This window comes from Perognathus longimembris, chromosome 11, assembly GCF_023159225.1.
Source record: "Perognathus longimembris pacificus isolate PPM17 chromosome 11, ASM2315922v1, whole genome shotgun sequence".
Lineage (NCBI taxonomy): Eukaryota > Metazoa > Chordata > Mammalia > Rodentia > Heteromyidae > Perognathus > Perognathus longimembris.
This window is the reverse complement of record NC_063171.1, coordinates 50,000,107-50,018,097: the sequence shown is the minus strand read 5'-3', so window position 1 is coordinate 50,018,097 and position 17,991 is coordinate 50,000,107. Positions and strand designations below refer to the sequence as shown.

The following is a 17,991-nucleotide window of genomic DNA, read 5'->3' as shown; positions in this document are numbered from 1 at the left end:
ATGCACCCATAATTTAGTCAAGGTCTGGAATAGAATGCATGCTAAGCATCCTCAGTGACCTGGGTACAATCTCCAGGAACCTCCCAAACTCAAGCCTTCAACTTTGCCAATACAGCATGGACAGAGTCAAATAAACAATAAATAATTCTATGTCGCTATATAGAATTGCCTTTGCAGTTTGAGTTAAAATTGCATGGTCAATACAGACATGTGAAGACCTTCTTTCATTGTGTGCAGTTGGTCAGAGAACTGCCCAGCAAATTAAAACCAATGGATTTATTCACAAGCTAATTTTAACCAAATGAGATAGAGATTGTTGCTTCAAAGACAGCATCAGTGCTGACAGTCATGATAAAAAATGCTTCACAGAATAGGCACATCTTGAAGGGAAAAACTGGCATACAAAGAGGGAAGGGATGACATTGTCTGAAATGTTCTCTTTACCTGACTTATGTATCTGCAACCCCTCTGTACCTCAACTTTATAATAACGATAAAAACATAGGCACAGGGCTGGGGATATGGCCTAGTGGCAAGAGTGCCTGCCTCATATACGTGAGGCCCTGGGTTCGATTCCCCAGCACCACATATACAGAAAATGGCCAGAAGTGGCGCTGTGCCTCAAGTGGCAGAGTGCTAGCCTTGAGCAAAAAGAAGCCAGGGACAGTGCTCAGGCCCTGAGTCCAAGCCCCAGGACTGGCAAAAAACAAAAACAAAAACATAGGCACATCTTACAAATTCAGAATGTGTTATCATATTATCTAGATTTCTTAGCCCTTGTATGCAGAGCTGTGGTAATTCTCACTTTGGGTCATTGTCCATGTTTCCCAATCTGGAGCCCAAAGAAGAGATTTGTCTCTTCTCTAGTCCCCTGATGAAAGGATTCCAATGCACATACATAGACTAACAATCCTTCCAAAAAGGACCTGACCTAACATTTCCAGTCCATACAGCAGGCTATGTTAAAGAATAAAACTTGGCTTCTTTCTTAACATTTGTCATAGACAACTTGCTTAATCCATCAAAATAACCTTTCCAGAATGTTAATACTACAATGAGTCTATCTTCAAGATGCGTGATATAGATATAGGCTTTTCTGTCATGTAATATAATGTGTAAAACACAGACCCACTACTCTCTATTATTGTGCCTAAAATTCTACAGTATTTGTCCAAAAACTCATTAGTGACATTGCTAACTATCATTAGTGTCAAACTTGGAGCTGAAACACATGCAGTTTCGTCCCAACTTCATCTCTCACTAGCTTGTGGCCTTCTATAACTTTCCTAATACTAAGTGTCTTTACCCCAAATCAGTGTTCAGGTAATGACATTTAACATGTATTGAACATTTAAAAACACATGCAACCCAGGTGCCAGTGGCTAATGTCTGGAATCTTAGTTACTCAGGAAGCTGAGATCTGTGGATCAAGGTTCAAAGCTGGCCCAGACAAGAGAGCCCATGAAATTCTTATCCATAATTCACCACCAAAAAGCCAGATGTGAAGCTGTGGTTCAAGTGGTAGAGCACCAGTCTTGACAGAAAAAAAGCTGAGAGATAATACCCAGGCCCTGACTTCATGCCGCAGTGCCAACATAAAACAGTAAATGCAAGATTGTACTCAGTACTTTGCTTATATTACCTCATAGAATTTTCCTAACAACCTATGAAGAAGGTATTACTATGCTTACATAATTATACGTATATGCTTTACATGTATGTAAACTGAGTTGGTGGTATAAAATAATACCCAAATTTCAACCAGGGACCCTAACTTCAAAGACTAAACACTGTACACTACAGTATAGTGCCTCTTCTTAAAATTCAGAGCTCTAATATATGATCTCTAAGGTTTGTTCCATTTTTAACGCCTCAGAATTGATTTTTGGGGGGTAAAAGATCTTGCTTTGATATTTTTCTACATATTTAAAACTGGTGTCTCATAGCTTCTGCTAGGCATGCTTCTTAATAGGAAGTACCTTTTTAAAAAGCTTTCAAAAATTTTTATTTCAAAACAGCAGTAGTCACAGAAATAAGTGTAAATGATCTTAAGCCAATTGTTCCATGTTTTTGTTTCCACCAAAATAGAGGTTAATTTGAGAAGCCTGACCGTTGAAACAGCCTGTGGGTGTGTAATTCCTCTTTCAAGTGAACAGCATTTGTGCTCAAGACATCCTGGCATAGATTGGCCTCTGCCTGGACACAGTCAAATCGCAAGATATAAGAAGCTTGATTCTGCTTTTCTTGAAGTGCTGACTGTGTTTGGAGGTATTCTGTCTGGGAACCCCCAGCTGTTCCCCATACTTCCCTCCCTCAGCAGCCCAGGCCACCATGTGCCTGGCCACAAACGTGCTGACTGGTAGAGGGGCCAGCACCTCAGGTAATTAATCCTTTCCTAATGTAGGTTAAGCAGGTGTGAAGTCTCTCCCACACAGAGAGGAGGTAGCTGCTCTTCAGGACCAGCCCCACCCCCCTTTAAAGTGATGGTATTTAATTGGGCTCAGATGATTCTCTGATGCTGACCTACACATTCAGTTATCAGCTTGCTTAATCTAAATACAGTTGAAGAAATGGGTCCTTTCTCTCTTCTTCATTATATAGAATTAACAAACTGTGGGGAAGGCTTCATGCTGATTGTGGTGATGGCAATATAATTTCCTTATTAGAAGCAAAGTTATGGCTTAATAGAGATTGGATTCACTAAATTGAACTGACAGTGGCTCTTAGGATTACCAAGGGGAAGGATATATGCATTCAGTTTTTCTCTTAGACTAAATTGCATGCAATCATACGTGGGGTGTGTGTGTGTGTGTGTGTGTGTGTGTGTGTGTGTGTGTGTGTGTGTGTGTGTGTTGGTACTGGGGCTTGAACTCAGGGTCTTGAGCTCTTACTTGGCTTCTTCACTCAAGTCTGGTGCTCTACCACTTAAGCCATACTTCTACTTCCAGCATTTTGCTGGTTCATTGGGGGTAAGATTCTTGGGGACTTTCCTCACTGGGCTAGCTTCAAACTGCAATCCTCAGATCTCAGCCTCCTATGTAGTTAGGATTACAGGTGTGAGCCATCAGGTCCCTACAATAACACTTTTTAAATCACATGAAATGCTATTGAATGGTACCATTCGAGAGCCAGGTGCAAACCAAAAATGACACAATGCCCTTGTTTACAGTTTACATGCCATGAACACTAATCATGACTCTTGCTATAGGGAAAATAATCGTTGGGCAAAAAATGAATTCAAAAAAGTAAATATTGTATACTCCTACTTCAAAGAAATTATATTTATATCTGGGAAAAGGAAATTCTTTCTTCTTTAAGGAAAACCAAAGTACTTATAAATAAAAGCAAAGAGTAGTGTTCCTCTGTGAAACAACAAACAGCTTAGAAAGTTCCGTCCACCAAAGTGATTTTGACAGGTTAAAAGAGTTTTATTGAATTCTTCTAATTGAGGTAATTTCCGAGGGTAGAATAGTGGGGTGAATTGGGGAAGAAGATGCATCGTAGTGTGTGTGTTTGTGTGTATATGTGTGTCGGCAAGCACGAGCATGGTAATATCAGGGCTTGAACTCAGAGCCTCCTGTTCTCCTTTGGCTTTCTTGCTGAGAGCTATCACCTTACCATGTGAGCCACACCTCCATTAGGGAAGCTGTATCATTTTAGAGAAATAACAAGCCCATGTGAGTATGGTGATGAGGACTCACTGGTAGAGTATCAAGATACTATGTGATCTGGGACAGAGAGAATGGCTGAAGTGGTACAAGAAGGGCTTGACTACCAAGCTTATGGCCCTGAGTTCAGTACCGAGTCTGCATTAAAGGAAATTGATTTTTAAAGCATTATTGAGATGAATAGTGAGTGTCATTGGATTTCAGTAACCATGAATACTGATAGATGTTTTTGTAAAGACAAAGGGAAGAGAATAATAAGAAATATATAGTTAAAGGGTGTGGAACTTTAATAATACATATATGTACTGCATGTATACTGTCTACAATTAATAAGGAAAATTCATACTAGCGAAGAAAGAAGGGAATGAACAGGAATTCTCAGCTACAGCTTTCCCCTTCCTTTGCTCCTCTTATTACTCAGAAAATCCCTAGGCATAGGTCATGCAACAGTCTATTATATCTCCATATATAACAAATAAATTCCCTGATATTCCTCATGCCTTGAATTTCTCCCCCAAGGGCCCACAGAAAGCTCAGCTCAGCCCTGTTCCCATCTTTCTTCAACCACACCACACCACTTCTTTCCACATACCAAAAACCACACTTTTGTTTCCTAAACTTGGTGGTTACTTATCCACTGACCCTTGGAGTAAAGAGGAGGCAAACTGATTCAGTCTCAAAAAGGAACACAACCCAGGGTGGTATTCTTAGAGGAAAACACACAGATGATCAAAGACACATGGCTTTTCTATACTGAGATATAAGCTCCAAAGTTATTTCAAAGTCTCCTGATTGTAATAAGAAAGCATCATTCTTTAGAACAAATATGCACATATGTAGGCATACATATACATATATGCACATCCACACAATGCACACATATATCTATATACAAATATATGTATACATGCAAATAAGTATACACACAAATATCCACATACAAATAAATCAACCTCACAAAGATGAGTAGCACATGCTTTCTCTCATTTAAGGAATCCAGGAGAAAATATAACCAAGGTCATCAAAGCAAAAGAGGGAAGACTAGGGAGGCAGAAAGAGAGGAAGAAGAATGGACAAGAAAGTATAATAGCAGGGATGGATCTGACCAAAGTGCCTTAAGTGTATGTATGAAAATGTCAAGTAAAATATTTTACTATAGCAAAGTTCATACATGACATGTTTTAATAAACTAAGAAATACTGAGTTTTTCTCCCAAAAGAAAATTCAGAATTTCTTTTTTTTAAAAGAAATCACATCTTTCTGTGCGTAAACGTACTTTTCAATGAGTAGGAATTCTGTAGAAAACTATTTCTCTGATGTTTGAACTCAACAGCTGCCATACAATTTATATCTCTTTCCTTTGCTCTTTGTTTTTCAGCCATTTTCCCTGAATGTCAAAGTCAATTTAGTGCATTTCACTTTGCTGAATAAATCAGAGGCGAAATCCTTGCTAAAAGTGAAAATTTGATTTGCTAAAAGGAGCTTAGGGCAACTATTAATCAATATATCCAGAGTGTCAAAGCCAGGTCCAGGATAGACATGCATTCATTTGGAGATTGGCTGAGCCAGATAAAGGGGGACGCAGGGGAAAAAGTGCCACCAGCCACTAAGGGAAGTGGCACTAGTGTTGGGGAAAGGGTCAGGAAAGAGCAGGGGGAATAAACAAAGCCCTCCCTGCCTCTCGCTCTGTATTCCTCTCTCCATGGTGTTTAGAGATGAAAACATTTTAATCAAACATTTGAGCATATGTGGATTATACTAATTATGCCAGCTTTTTGGTAACGATTTTCCCACAAGACCCAAACAGTTTTTTCTCTGCAACTTATCAAGTATATTTGAAAAGATCCTAGAAGTTCGAGGCAACATCTTCTCTACTAAAAAGAACACCAGGAAAGGAGGCAGAGACTAGGCTAGTCTATAGGAGGTCAATGGTCTGTCTCATCATCTTTGGCAGACTTCAGTTTGTCTCAAGCTTCTGAAAGAGCTTAGCAATGACCATGCGACTGATTGCAACTGACAATGTGTTTTAGAACCTAAGACAAAGAGAAAATCCTCAAAACCCAGGAATATAAGGTTATTTTCCAAAGTAGTAAGTTATGTTTCTCTCTCTAAGCTGATTTTCATCTTTTGAAAATGAAAATCCATGTGGTCAGTCTCAATTAAATATTATAACGGTGTTTCTCTACCATTAGTTGGAAATTTGTTATCCCAGCTTGAAGTTCAGGGTATTCTAGGATGGGTTCTTGCCTGTCTCTGTGGCTCCCATCACATGCTCACTCCATATAGCCACAGGCCTCCTTGGAACAAGACAGTCATAACCTTGTCACTCTGTGTAGCTGCAAGCCCATTTTTCTGAGTCACTCACCACGCTGAGAGCTGGATTTATGTGTGTGTGTCCTATGCACATGGCTGGCACATAATTTATTAAATGTTTTTGCAACAATGGGAAAAATGTAAGAAGAGGCTGGCAGAAACTATCTTAATGCTATATAGTAGAGATCACGTGTTTGATGTGATTGAAAGTCTTTAGAATGAGTCACTTTTTCAGTGCATCTGTAAGTTTCCATCAAATTCAACATGCCGTGAATCTGAGCATAGCTAGGGAAACAGGAGCATTGGATCAGTGTAACCCATCATTTAGGGATTTTAACAACGAGCTACACAAGTAGTCAAAGAGTGGTTGACTTGGCCATTACAACTGATCATCAGTATGCCACGTAGCTACTGTATATGTTTTTGGTACACTGTGTATTGTATATATGTCTACCTGATCTAGCGAAGGGAAAGAAAAACAAGGGTGTAAGATATCACAAGAAATGTACACACTGCCCTATTATGCAACTGTACCCCTTTTGCACAACACCTTGTCAACAAAATTTAATTAATGAATAAATTTAAAAAAAACTTTTAATCAAACGAAGTGTTTGAACTCTAATAAAAAAATTGATCATCAGTAATGTTTATGTTACACTATCAAGCCACGGTCTTGGTTTGCATTCATTGAAAAATATGGCATACCTTCAATTGTAAGAAAATCTCCTTCCCTTTCATCTTTCATGTTGTAAATGTACAGACAAAATGTACAAGGAGGCTGGGTATGTTACCTTTGTTTAAATGTTTTATAAAATGAACATAGGAGGTGATTGAGGACAATGGCAAGAGCCCAGGGAAAGTTCTGAGAACTGTGAAGAAAGATGTAGAAATGCTACTTGCAAAACCATCTCAGTTCCGTACAACCCCCAGACTCTCTGACTAACATTCTCTCCAGTATGAATCATGCATAGCTCCCAGCTCTCAGGTTTAGTCATCTACAAAGCAGGGCTAATAAGAAGAAACCTGCCCTTCAAACAAAAGTTTGTAAAAGTGCTTTGTAAGCAATAAAGGACTACTATAGCTATTTCAGATTGAAGGCTCAATTCCATACCTAAGATGAATATCAAGTCTGAATATCACACAGTGGTGAACCCAGATTACCATCAATATATGTACATCCATAGGTATATTTACTTATGTAGATATAGCTAATGATTCAGGATGCTGTCATGGACATCGTCCAATAGTGCCTAGCATAGTATTAGGCATGCAAAGATACATAAACATTTAACTTATATTTAACAATTACTAAAAAATGACTATTCCTTTCCAATGATACAATAGCATAGCTATGGAGAGATGGCAAATGTGTTTTGTCTAGTAACTAGCAGGAGTAAAGCTGGTGGAAATTCAGTATGATAGAGAGTGCATTAGTCCATACACAGCACTAAATAGCTGAGGATGCCTCATTGTGAGCGTCTTTAACAGGCTTTGGTTTGTCTCTTGAACTGGATCTCTGCCAGGAAAAGGTCACTAAGTTTTTGTTGGTCTACTTTTTCATTTCCAATAAAATTAGCTATGTAAAATAAAGGAAGCTGGGTGCCCATGGCTTATACCTGTAATCCTAGCTGCTTGGAAGCCTAAGATCTGAAGACTACAGTTAGAAGCCAGCCCAAGTAGAAAACTCCCTGTGAAACTCTTATTTCCAACTACACACTCAAAAACCAGAAATGGTGCTGTGGCTCAAGTGGTAGAGCACTAGCCTTGAGATGAAGAGCTCACAGACAATGTCCAGGCCTTGAATCCAAACCCCACAACTGATTTTAAAAAGAGAGAGAGAGAGAAAGAGAGAGAGAGAGAGAGAGAGAGAGAGAGAGAAGAAAAGAAGTTTTGGGTGATAGCTAAAATTCTTTCACAACCTAGTTACCACTTCCTGATTCCTATTACTATACACAGTTGTGACTTCCAAAAATGATAAACAATAAAATGATATATGTACAGTAAATAAAATGTACAGCAATAAAATATATGCAATAAAATAAATATATGTACAGCAATAAAGAGTAAATAAAGTAAAAATAAATATATGTACACCAATGAAATGATATATGTATAGTACTTTGGAAATAAAAATTCTCATGGAATGCTTTATATTTATGTCATACTTTACCTACATCACATCATACTTTATTTGCAAATTAATTAAATGCAGGTATATACTTTGGATGTATTTTTTTTCTCATTTGCTTTTCACAATATAATTAATGGTTAGCATAATTAACTTGTAAAAATTACTGAACTTATTTTTTCCGATTTTACTCTCAAAATCATTCTAATCTATAAATTGGTTTACAATTTACAAAGTTTATTATACAAAGCCCCAAAACTGTTAATAGCTGAATACTCATGATTTAAGTGGTCACATATTTATTCAGCTTCTGTGTCTTATATTTAACTTACTTGCATTTAACTAGAAGACTCAACTACTTCACAGTAGATATAATAGAATTAAACAAAAGAAAACTTAATCTTGAGAAAATAGGCTGAAATTAGAATGCTTTAGTTCATTCAAAGTGAAGTAGAAATTAAAGTTACATATAAACTTTGCTATGAGATGGAATAGAAGGTTGATTCTTAATACCAATGCAAGTTTGTGTTATATACATTTTAAATCAACTAATCAATGAATATTTATCAAGGTTCAATAACACAAATTTCATATATATAAACTATTAGATGTGACATATATGGTGTTTGTCAACCAGTTCTTGCTTCCTACACATCAAACCATAATCACATACATTACACATAGAAACAATCTTGTGGTAATTATTTTGGCATGTTATTTTGTGCTTTAGTATGCATCCTAATCATGAAATGGTGTTACCAGTTGAAAATGGGCATTTTTACCAACGAACACCTAATAATAAAATTTGTATGTATGTGTGTAACACTACTGGAGCTTGAACTCCTAACCCCATGGCTTGCACTCACACTTTCTTTGACACCCTATCATTTGAGCTACACATCGAGTTCCAGCTTCATGCTGGCTAATTGGAGATAGAAATCTCACAGATTTTTCTGCCTGTGCTGGCTTCAAGCTTCAATCCTCAGATCTCAGCTTTCTGAGTAGCTAGAATTATAGTCATGAGCCACTGGTGCCCAGCTTCAGTAATAGGCATTTAAAAATAAAAACTCCATACAACTGTAGCTGAAGGGCAACCTAATCTTTCAAATTGGGTTCCACATAAAATTGGTTTAAGCAGTTAGTATATCTCAAACAGTAGTATGAACAAAAAACATCCAATTTTGTATTTTTCGATTAATTAATACCATAAAACAAAAATCATTTAATCCGTATTCTAAACAGATTTCTGTCACTGCAGAAAATTCTAAATAACTCTATAGAGAAAAACATTAAACAGGCAAGTCACTGAATGGTTTTTAGTATACATTTTCCTAACTAAATTATTTTTACAAGAAAATCATTTTAGTACAAATGAAAAATATTAGCTCTTCCACTTTAGATATGTTTCTGACATTAAAAGCACCAAAAGACTGTTTATTTTATTATCTGCCCAGTGTAGTTTTCTTTTAGAACTTGGTATCTTCTTTTCTTGTTATAAGGAAAATTATAGGGTTCTCTCTCCCTTCCTCCCTCTCTCTTTCTCTCTCCCTTCTTTTCCTCCCTCCCTTCCTTCCCCTCCCCCATGCCATTACACTAGGCAACATTTTAACATAACTGTTTGCCAAACTAGAGCAATGGGCATGTGTTCTGCATGTTAAGAATATGGCAACCTAGGAATTTGACATATTAAAAAGGAAATAATGCTTTTAATCCTACAGTCATTCCTTTAATTGTTGTACTATCTTTCTGATCTTTTAAAATAAGCTATCTGGAAAGATCCATAAATATATTTAAACCACTTATATAGGTCAGCTAATATGGGTTATGCATTTTTTAAGCACCCTCTGACCAACCACATTTTGTATTTTGTTAACCCAGATCTAGTACATAATATTATTATAATCAAACACAAAGAACAATAATAGATCTGACTGTTGGGCTGATAATCGTCTTATCACACCCTGTGAAACCTAGCTCTGATATTTGCCATTACTCTGCAGCCCATGCTCAAAAAAAAAGGCCAACAATGGGGAAAGAATGAAGTCGAGTGTGCAGGAACTCCGTATCTACATAAAGGAGATTAGAGGCGACAGCGTTCCATTTTACAGCTCAATCATATTGTGTTAGCATGCGCTTATCCGAGCGCAGACGAAATTGAAAGAGAAATAAAAAAGAGTCAGGCAGATAGGAACCAGAAAAGCGAGGCATGAGCAATTTCCAAGGATATAAAAGGATGCTAATGGTGGGGCCTTGTCATTCTTAAAAAGGGCTATTAGGGCACCATCATCTGTTCTCTTACCCTTATGCTCCTCCAACTAAAGTCAAGCATTTTCTAAAGCCCTAGAGATTTTTTTTTTTCGACTATAGATAAAGTATGGTCATGTTTCATAAAAACACACTTTCCCATTTATGTGATATATTATTGTAAGTCAACTAATTCTATTTACTGATAAAAAAAAAAATCCTCCACTCCACAGGCATTTTTCTTCAATATTTTCTTTTGTTGAATTCTTTACTTTTGATGTAGCAGAATCTAGTGTGGAAAAAGCACCTTCAGAGCCGGACAGAATGGCTCCTAGGCTGATCTTAAGTGAAACCTGAAATGCCTGTGCTGGGATTACACAAACTAAGAAGAGCACACAGACAGCAAAGGGTTAGGTTTTAGAGTCCTTTTAATGTAAGCTTTAGGAAAGCAAAGAGTTTTGAAGTTTGCACTAAGACAGGAAATTTTAGTTCAGATGTGACTTTAATTCTGGCTCTGACCCCACTTATGAGAACTGGCTCATGTATCAAGAATAGGATTTTTACTTTGATTTAAGAGAGAAATGTGGCTTCAATCTTGATATCTGTGCCTTTACCTCCCTATCGCCCATTTCTCACTGCTCTGTGTGATTCTCAGATGCCCACAAATGCTGGCATTAAACCAGCATACTTTCCCTCCTACCCCTCCAAAATATTCTATGGTATACACATTAACCCAAAAAAATCTTTATAAAGGATTGCAGTTAATTCTTGTTTTGCAAATCTCTTTCTGAAAAGCCAAGCCGTTCCTTGCTATCATTTAAAATATCCTCTGGGCATCATGAAAATCAGAGCTGTGAATCATCTCTCCACTGTGACCGGTTCTGGCATTTGCCATAGAGAGAGAATAACGTCAGTCCCCACCAATTCTAAGCCTCCGCTTAGGGCTGAGCACATAATCGTATAGCAATTGTTTCCACCACTGCGAACGGTCTTACTCATAGTTATTTAAAGTTACCATCTTTACAAAAGTCACCAGAGTCCTGTTACTGTGACAAGTCCCTTTGTAAGCTAACATTTCTACTTGGATGCACAGCCAGAACTGCAAATTTATCACTGACTTTTCCTTACAACAAGGCTTAGAAGAAGTTGTTGACTTTTCTAAATCTTCATTGTGACATGTTTGGATGTTATTAAAATACTATCTTAACAAATCCCTTTGATCAGGGAGATTTGAGCCAAGCTCATAGAATTAATGGATGGCTTGGAATTATGGTGACATAGATGTTTACACACATGTGGATGGTGATGATGATGATGATGATGATGATGATGATGATGATGAAAATGTTTTATATTGAAATGCTTCAATCAAATATAACTTATTGGGAAACTGAAATGTCTTAATTTAATTTCAAGAGTAGAAATTGCTCTATATATGCTCTGTATATTTTTTGAAGGCACTGGGTATATCTGAGAATTTGTCCACAAATATATATGTGCATACACATATACACATATACACGTATATGTATATACATGTATGTAAATATACACAAATAAATATGTATTATGTATATATATATGATTTTTGTTGTTGCTAATTGCTTCAACTCGGTGACTTGTGCTCTGACTTGATTTTGCTTATGGCTACTGCACTATCATTTGAGCCATACATCCAGTCTGACATCTTTCCTGGTTAATTGGAAATAGAATCTCATATAGACTTGTCTACCCTGGATGGCTCTGAATCATAATCCTCCAATCTCAGCCTCCTGAGTATCTAGGATTACTGGTATGAGCCACAGTTCCACAGTTACTATTACCTAGCTTTGTTCAAATATATATATATATACGTATATATATATATATATACACAAATATATGTACTGTCTAAGGACATTTTCATTTGTTAGGGGTGCTACTGGCATCTAGTGGGTAGAAGCCAAGGAAGTTGTTAAACAGCTTCTTATAATGTATAAGACACACAATTGGGGATTCCCCTGTGTCAGTGGTGCCTAGACTGAAACGCTGTGTTAGAATAATTAATATATATGTAAATATATGTAGTCATTATATGACTATATACTTATATATTATAAATTAATACATAGTCATTATATAGTATATAGTCAATATATATTTGTATATATATTGTGTTTACATGTTTTATGCATGTATACAAAACCATCAAAGTGGCATATGCTGCTATGTACATGTATATAGATGCCACGTATACATATGTATATAATATATACATATGTTAGACTAGTTAGTGAACTGTTTTGGATAGTGTAACAGATACTCGTTTTCTTCTCTCTAAATTTAAACCCTTTCCTGACATTGTTTTCAAGCACAAATTCTAGACATCCCCACAGACATAGCTCCCAAAAATCATAACATCTTTTAGATGAATACCTTTTTGTCTAACTCACATAGCTCTGATTATTCATCCAGATGTAATATCACCCATGTACATGATCCAGTTCCCATTCTTCCTTGAGATGCACTAACCCTGTGAGGATATTTCCTAAAGAATACACTCAAGCTCACCTATTTAACTAGTTTTGACTTAATTTGGGGTGCTTTATTAGCAAGCAGTGTAAGACAAAGTAGCTGGTATAATACAGAGTGATGTTTAAATTAGTTTACAATTTGCTTGGCCTCATCTAGAACTGCACGGAACAAAGCCATTCAGAAATGTCAGCTGTGTTCCTAACCACTGAAACAAATTGTCGCTTGAACGCTGCACACCTAATGACTTCAAATTAGCTCCACTGCGATATCGCCTGACAGTTCGTTACGACTGTTAGCAACATAGCTGGCGTATCATGACCAATAAATTGGTTTCAGTGTGGGCTGGGAAAGGGACTTCCATCAATTTGATTAAAGAAATTACTGTAGCATTCAAAGCATAAAGACAAACTAGTTTAAGGAGACAGAAGTAAGTTAACTGTACCAGAAAAATACTGCTCATCACTCAAAACTTGTTTAGAAAGTATTTGAAGATCAAAGTCCAAATAAATGAAAACTAATTCAAGTGGAATACCAAAATTCTCGAAACTCATGACCAGGCATATGTTTATTGTCAAGAAAGAATAGATTGTTTTTGAAATACTAAGTCTACATTACCACATGAGAAAATCTACCATCTCAGTTTAAGTTTACCTTTTTAAAATAGTTTGTATATGATTTCATAAATGCATAGTAAATATCTAATTGCAAACCAAAGCACATATATAAATAAATATGAGGAGCAATTCATTATAATCAGACCAATAAACAAAAAAAAGAGAAATTCCTACAAAGGCAAAAAGGTATCTTAAGTCTACTGCTCACAATAAAAACACTTAAAATTACAAGAAAAAAATAGAATTTTTTCTCAAGAAAATTTAAAAATTTTTAAAAGTAAGAAGCAAATTAAAAAAATTCTTTTGGGCTGGGAATATGGCCTAGTGGCAAGAGTGCTTGCCTTGTATAGATGAAGCCCTGGCTTCAATTCCCCAGCACCCCATATATAGAAAATGGCCAGAAGTGGCGCTGTGGCTCAAGTGGCAGAGTGCTAGCCTTGAGCAAAAAGAAGCCAGGGACAGTGCTCAGGCCCTGAGTCCAAGCCCAGCACTGGCAAAAAAAAAAAAAAAAAAAATCTTTTTAATTTCTTGTATGCACTAATACCTTCATATATAAAATATAATTAACCCAAACTCAAAGTTCTATAGATATGTAAATGTTCATGATTACATTAAGATTGGCAAAACTCAGAATTAAGCATGATTTTTTTAAAATGTCAAGGTTTTTAAGCAATCTTATAGGTATATTTGAATCTGCCTAAATCTACCTACGTAACTCAAGAAATTCACTGAAACCTTTTTTGTTGTTTTGCTTTACAGAAACTATACCTGGAATATGCTTCGCCCATCCAATGATAACCACCAACTCTCGGTCGGCTAAGTCACACAGTGTAGTGAGGGCCTTGATGTCACTGTCTGGGACAGTAGGATCAGGCATGGCATAGATCTTTTCCGGTTCAGCCACCAACAAATGTGAGACAATCTTGTTATCTGCAGGATCAGACCAGAACAATTCAAGATCACTACAAGCATTATGCTTCTCTTGCACAAACCCTACAGCACTTTGTTTTTATTTTTTAAGTAATAATTAAATATCCAATAATAAACTCAAGCAATCCCATTTATGGTGTTAAACAGTTTTCAGGGGGGAAGAATCAGATCAGAAATCCAAGCACTGCAGCCCGCTTGGAAGGCATTCCTTTCTTCTTTAATTGCTCTGCTTTGGCTGGAATGAAACAATGCCCTGCCCTGCACTGGGTTTTTTATTTTTGTTTTTGTTTTTGGTTGTTGTTTGGATGCTATCTAGATTGGACCTTCCATTCTTAAGTCAGATTTGGGGAAGCTAATGAAACAATACACAGCAGTTTTAAAACAAAACCCATAGTAAACCATAGAACTAGACTATCCTGGGAAGGCAAAGATGCCCACACACGTAATGAGTATGAAAGCCATTAATTGTCTTAACTCCTGAAAGAGCAAAGGTCAGAGCCCTTCTGTCTGGGTGAATTACTAACTATATAACTTTATCTCTGTGGGATGCATTAAATAGGAATTTCTTTGTTTTCCCTGCCTCCCCACACCTCCACCCAACATTCCAAATATAGCCAATCTCATAAAAATACTCCTACTTATGTGCTATAGTATCTCCCCTTCTGAGCACCTAATTCTTTAATCCTCTTGTGGCATCTGTTGTCCTTAGTTCATTCTCTGGTTTAGATTTATCTGTCTGAAATTTGTGATAAATGTTTTAAAAATCCTTCATAAAATAAGCACTAGAGACAAACGGAGAGCATCACATCAAATGTGTTTCACTGCTCAGGGGCATGTGAGAGTTTTATGGAAGGGTTGTAAAGCCCAGCTACCAAAATGGTTTTCCTTGTTGGCTTGATTTTCAATCTCTATACAAAGCTTTACATGTTATGCTTTCTTCTAAGTGGAGAATAAACCCACATAGTACAATGTTCTATATGCCAGGGATCTTTGTGTTTCTTTCCTGGACTATGTATTTATTCTTTTGCTGTAAGTTTAGAATTTTCTTTTATCCAATATGACAACAGTTCATGGTATCAGAATTAAATATTGTATTCTATTTGTTTTTAGTTTTCCAATAAGTAAACATTGAGACTTACCCAAGTTAAAACTAGTGATATGTGTGTGAAGTTTATTAACATAGCCTATGAATTGTACTTTTTTTCAAACTGTTAACAGATAACTAGTCATTGCTGTGATATTCAATGATTCTTCAATGGAATATGATGACTTGACAGGAAATAGTCATTAGATACTATATTAGTTTAGAAAAAAATACTAAAAATAATATAGCTTCTAAATAATTTTTAAAAGACTACATAGCTTCTGTGTAGATTTTGCAGGATCTGTAAAGAAAGGGGTGTGTTTCTTGTGTATACTACAGAATCAATGCTTACACTTCTAGTTATGCTTGGAAAAGTTTTAACTTTCACTGTTTTGACAATAAAACAAAAACCTATCAGCACCACTAGACAGGATTGGGCGAGGCGGGGGAGGGGGGGAAATGCAAGAGGAAAATGTACAGAATTGAAATCAAAGGACATTAGGACTCTTCTTTTAAGCACAGGGAAAATGTATCCTGTTTTACCCATCAGTGGATACTTGACTTGAGGGGTCTGAGAAATTCGGCAGAAGCTTAGAAATCCCCATAGCTCAGAAAATGGAATAGCCAGCAGCACTGTTTCTAGGTAAATCTTATTTAATGTTTGACTAATTAGAATCAATAGAACCCGATTCTCATTCCTGGGCCTTTGTAGTATACAAATAATCAGTCAGGGTACAGAAATCTCCCCAGCCACCTTTCAGAAAAACCCCATGTACGGTCTCTTGACACTTATCTGACAGGATCTGAAAATTAAGTTTTATAAATGTTTGTTACAAAAACACACTAATTGGATGGACTAAGGAAAATTAACACAGAGGCCTTTAGATAATGAGTAATGATTTATTAGGAGTCTTCTTTATCTCAGACAAATGGAGCTCGCTGAAATTGCTGTAATCTTCTTAAAGGTACTTGACAAGTCACTTCCCAATTTTTCAGGTTTATACAGAAAAGGATAGATATTCCTCTATCAAGTTGACTTACAAATGGACCGGCGTTCATTTTTTTTTTCCCATGGAGGAAATTATCAATGGTTGTAGTCAATGTTTGCATAAAATAAATGAAAAATGGGCAGTCTGTATATGACTGAGTTGAGGAAAACTAAACCTCTAATGAAATTAAGCATTAGTGCTTATTGCATTTTATTGTATTATCAGAAAGTTTTTTTATTATAATGTGCAAAATCTGCTTAATGCAGCCCTAGATTGTATTTGCAGAATTCCAAACAGCTTATGCAGGCTGAGGAGGAGATGCCAGATTGGACAATTGAAGGTATAATCAACATAATGTTTTTTGGAAAGGCAAGAGGAAACTATGCCATATGTTCACTTAAGCTTTAATTTTATGTAAAACTGGTTGTTTTTCCTTTGACACAGCTAAAATGTCCTTTCATTTACAGTGCAGTGTCTGCTTTATTTATTTAACAGATTTCCATATGCTCACAGGGATGGGGCACAGCAGTGACCCCTACTGGACAATCAGAATTAGAGGTGGGCTCCTTTTGGCTAATGCCAAGGAGAAGGATAGTTGTATTTTAGCAAGGTTGCAGTCGATCTTTGGAAAACTGGAAGCTGGTATCAGTACCTATGGTATCTGAGAGGGAACTGAACTGCCAACTTATGCTTATTTTTAGTAGGGTTCATTCTTGTTTTAATTTATTGCTAGCTTCTGTGTTAACCTCCAAAATTAATGAAGCCCCTAATGTATTTTCATTGGGAGGTTGAGCAGCCAAACTCATATAGTTAGTGAAAACTACAAAAATCACTTTCTTGTGAAATCTGAAACAAACAGCTCCAATGAACTAATAACCACCGTCTGATCCATTTTATGTACCTCTGCAAATAAAGATAACCAGTAAATGTAAAATCCACACTATATAAGCAATGCATTAATACGCTTATGCCTCCAAAAATGATGAGAAATGCAAATGGTAGAGGAGAGAGAAATCAGAGACATTCTTAAAAAATCAAAGGCAATTAGTTGAGTTGCCTTTACACCTCACAGACGATCCTTTGGAATCTCTATTCCCAACTGTTCTCCAACAAAAAGAAGTCTCCTCAGAGAGTGTGTGTGCCAACATTGGTGTATGTACAGAAAGCCAACTGGGCGGAGTCTGTGTTCTGGCAAGCCAGACACATCTGCTGTACTTACATGGCTTTTTGGCTGGCTGAACCAGCTGAGGGTTCAGGTAAGGGCTGTTCTCTGCATCTATTCTGCGTTTGTACTTCTGCCGACCTCCACGTACTCTGTCAAGACGCACCCCTGTGGGCAAACACAGGCACTGGCTTACTATTTTGATAGGTATCTTTGCAAGCAATCAAATATATTGATATGCTGGAGTATTCTCGAAACAGATGTAAAATACAGAATGGTCCAGGGGTACTGGAGAATGTAAAAATAGCAGTGGTTAATGGAAAGCATCAATATTTGGGAAATCACA

General features: G+C 36.7%; 1 protein-coding gene across 13 annotated transcripts in view; it reads right to left on the bottom strand.

The window, feature by feature from the left end:
• The window catches only part of Esrrg (estrogen related receptor gamma), a 589,495-nt gene that overhangs the window by 43,425 nt on the left and 528,079 nt on the right, over positions 1–17,991 (bottom strand). For all 13 annotated transcript variants that reach the window (XM_048356654.1, XM_048356650.1, XM_048356657.1 and 10 more), the window contains 2 exons: positions 17,703–17,813; positions 14,249–14,410 (listed from right to left, as the gene is read on the bottom strand). In XM_048356654.1, the coding sequence (XP_048212611.1) occupies positions 14,249–14,410; positions 17,703–17,813 (273 nt within the window). The remainder of the gene's footprint in view (positions 1–14,248; positions 14,411–17,702; positions 17,814–17,991) is intronic.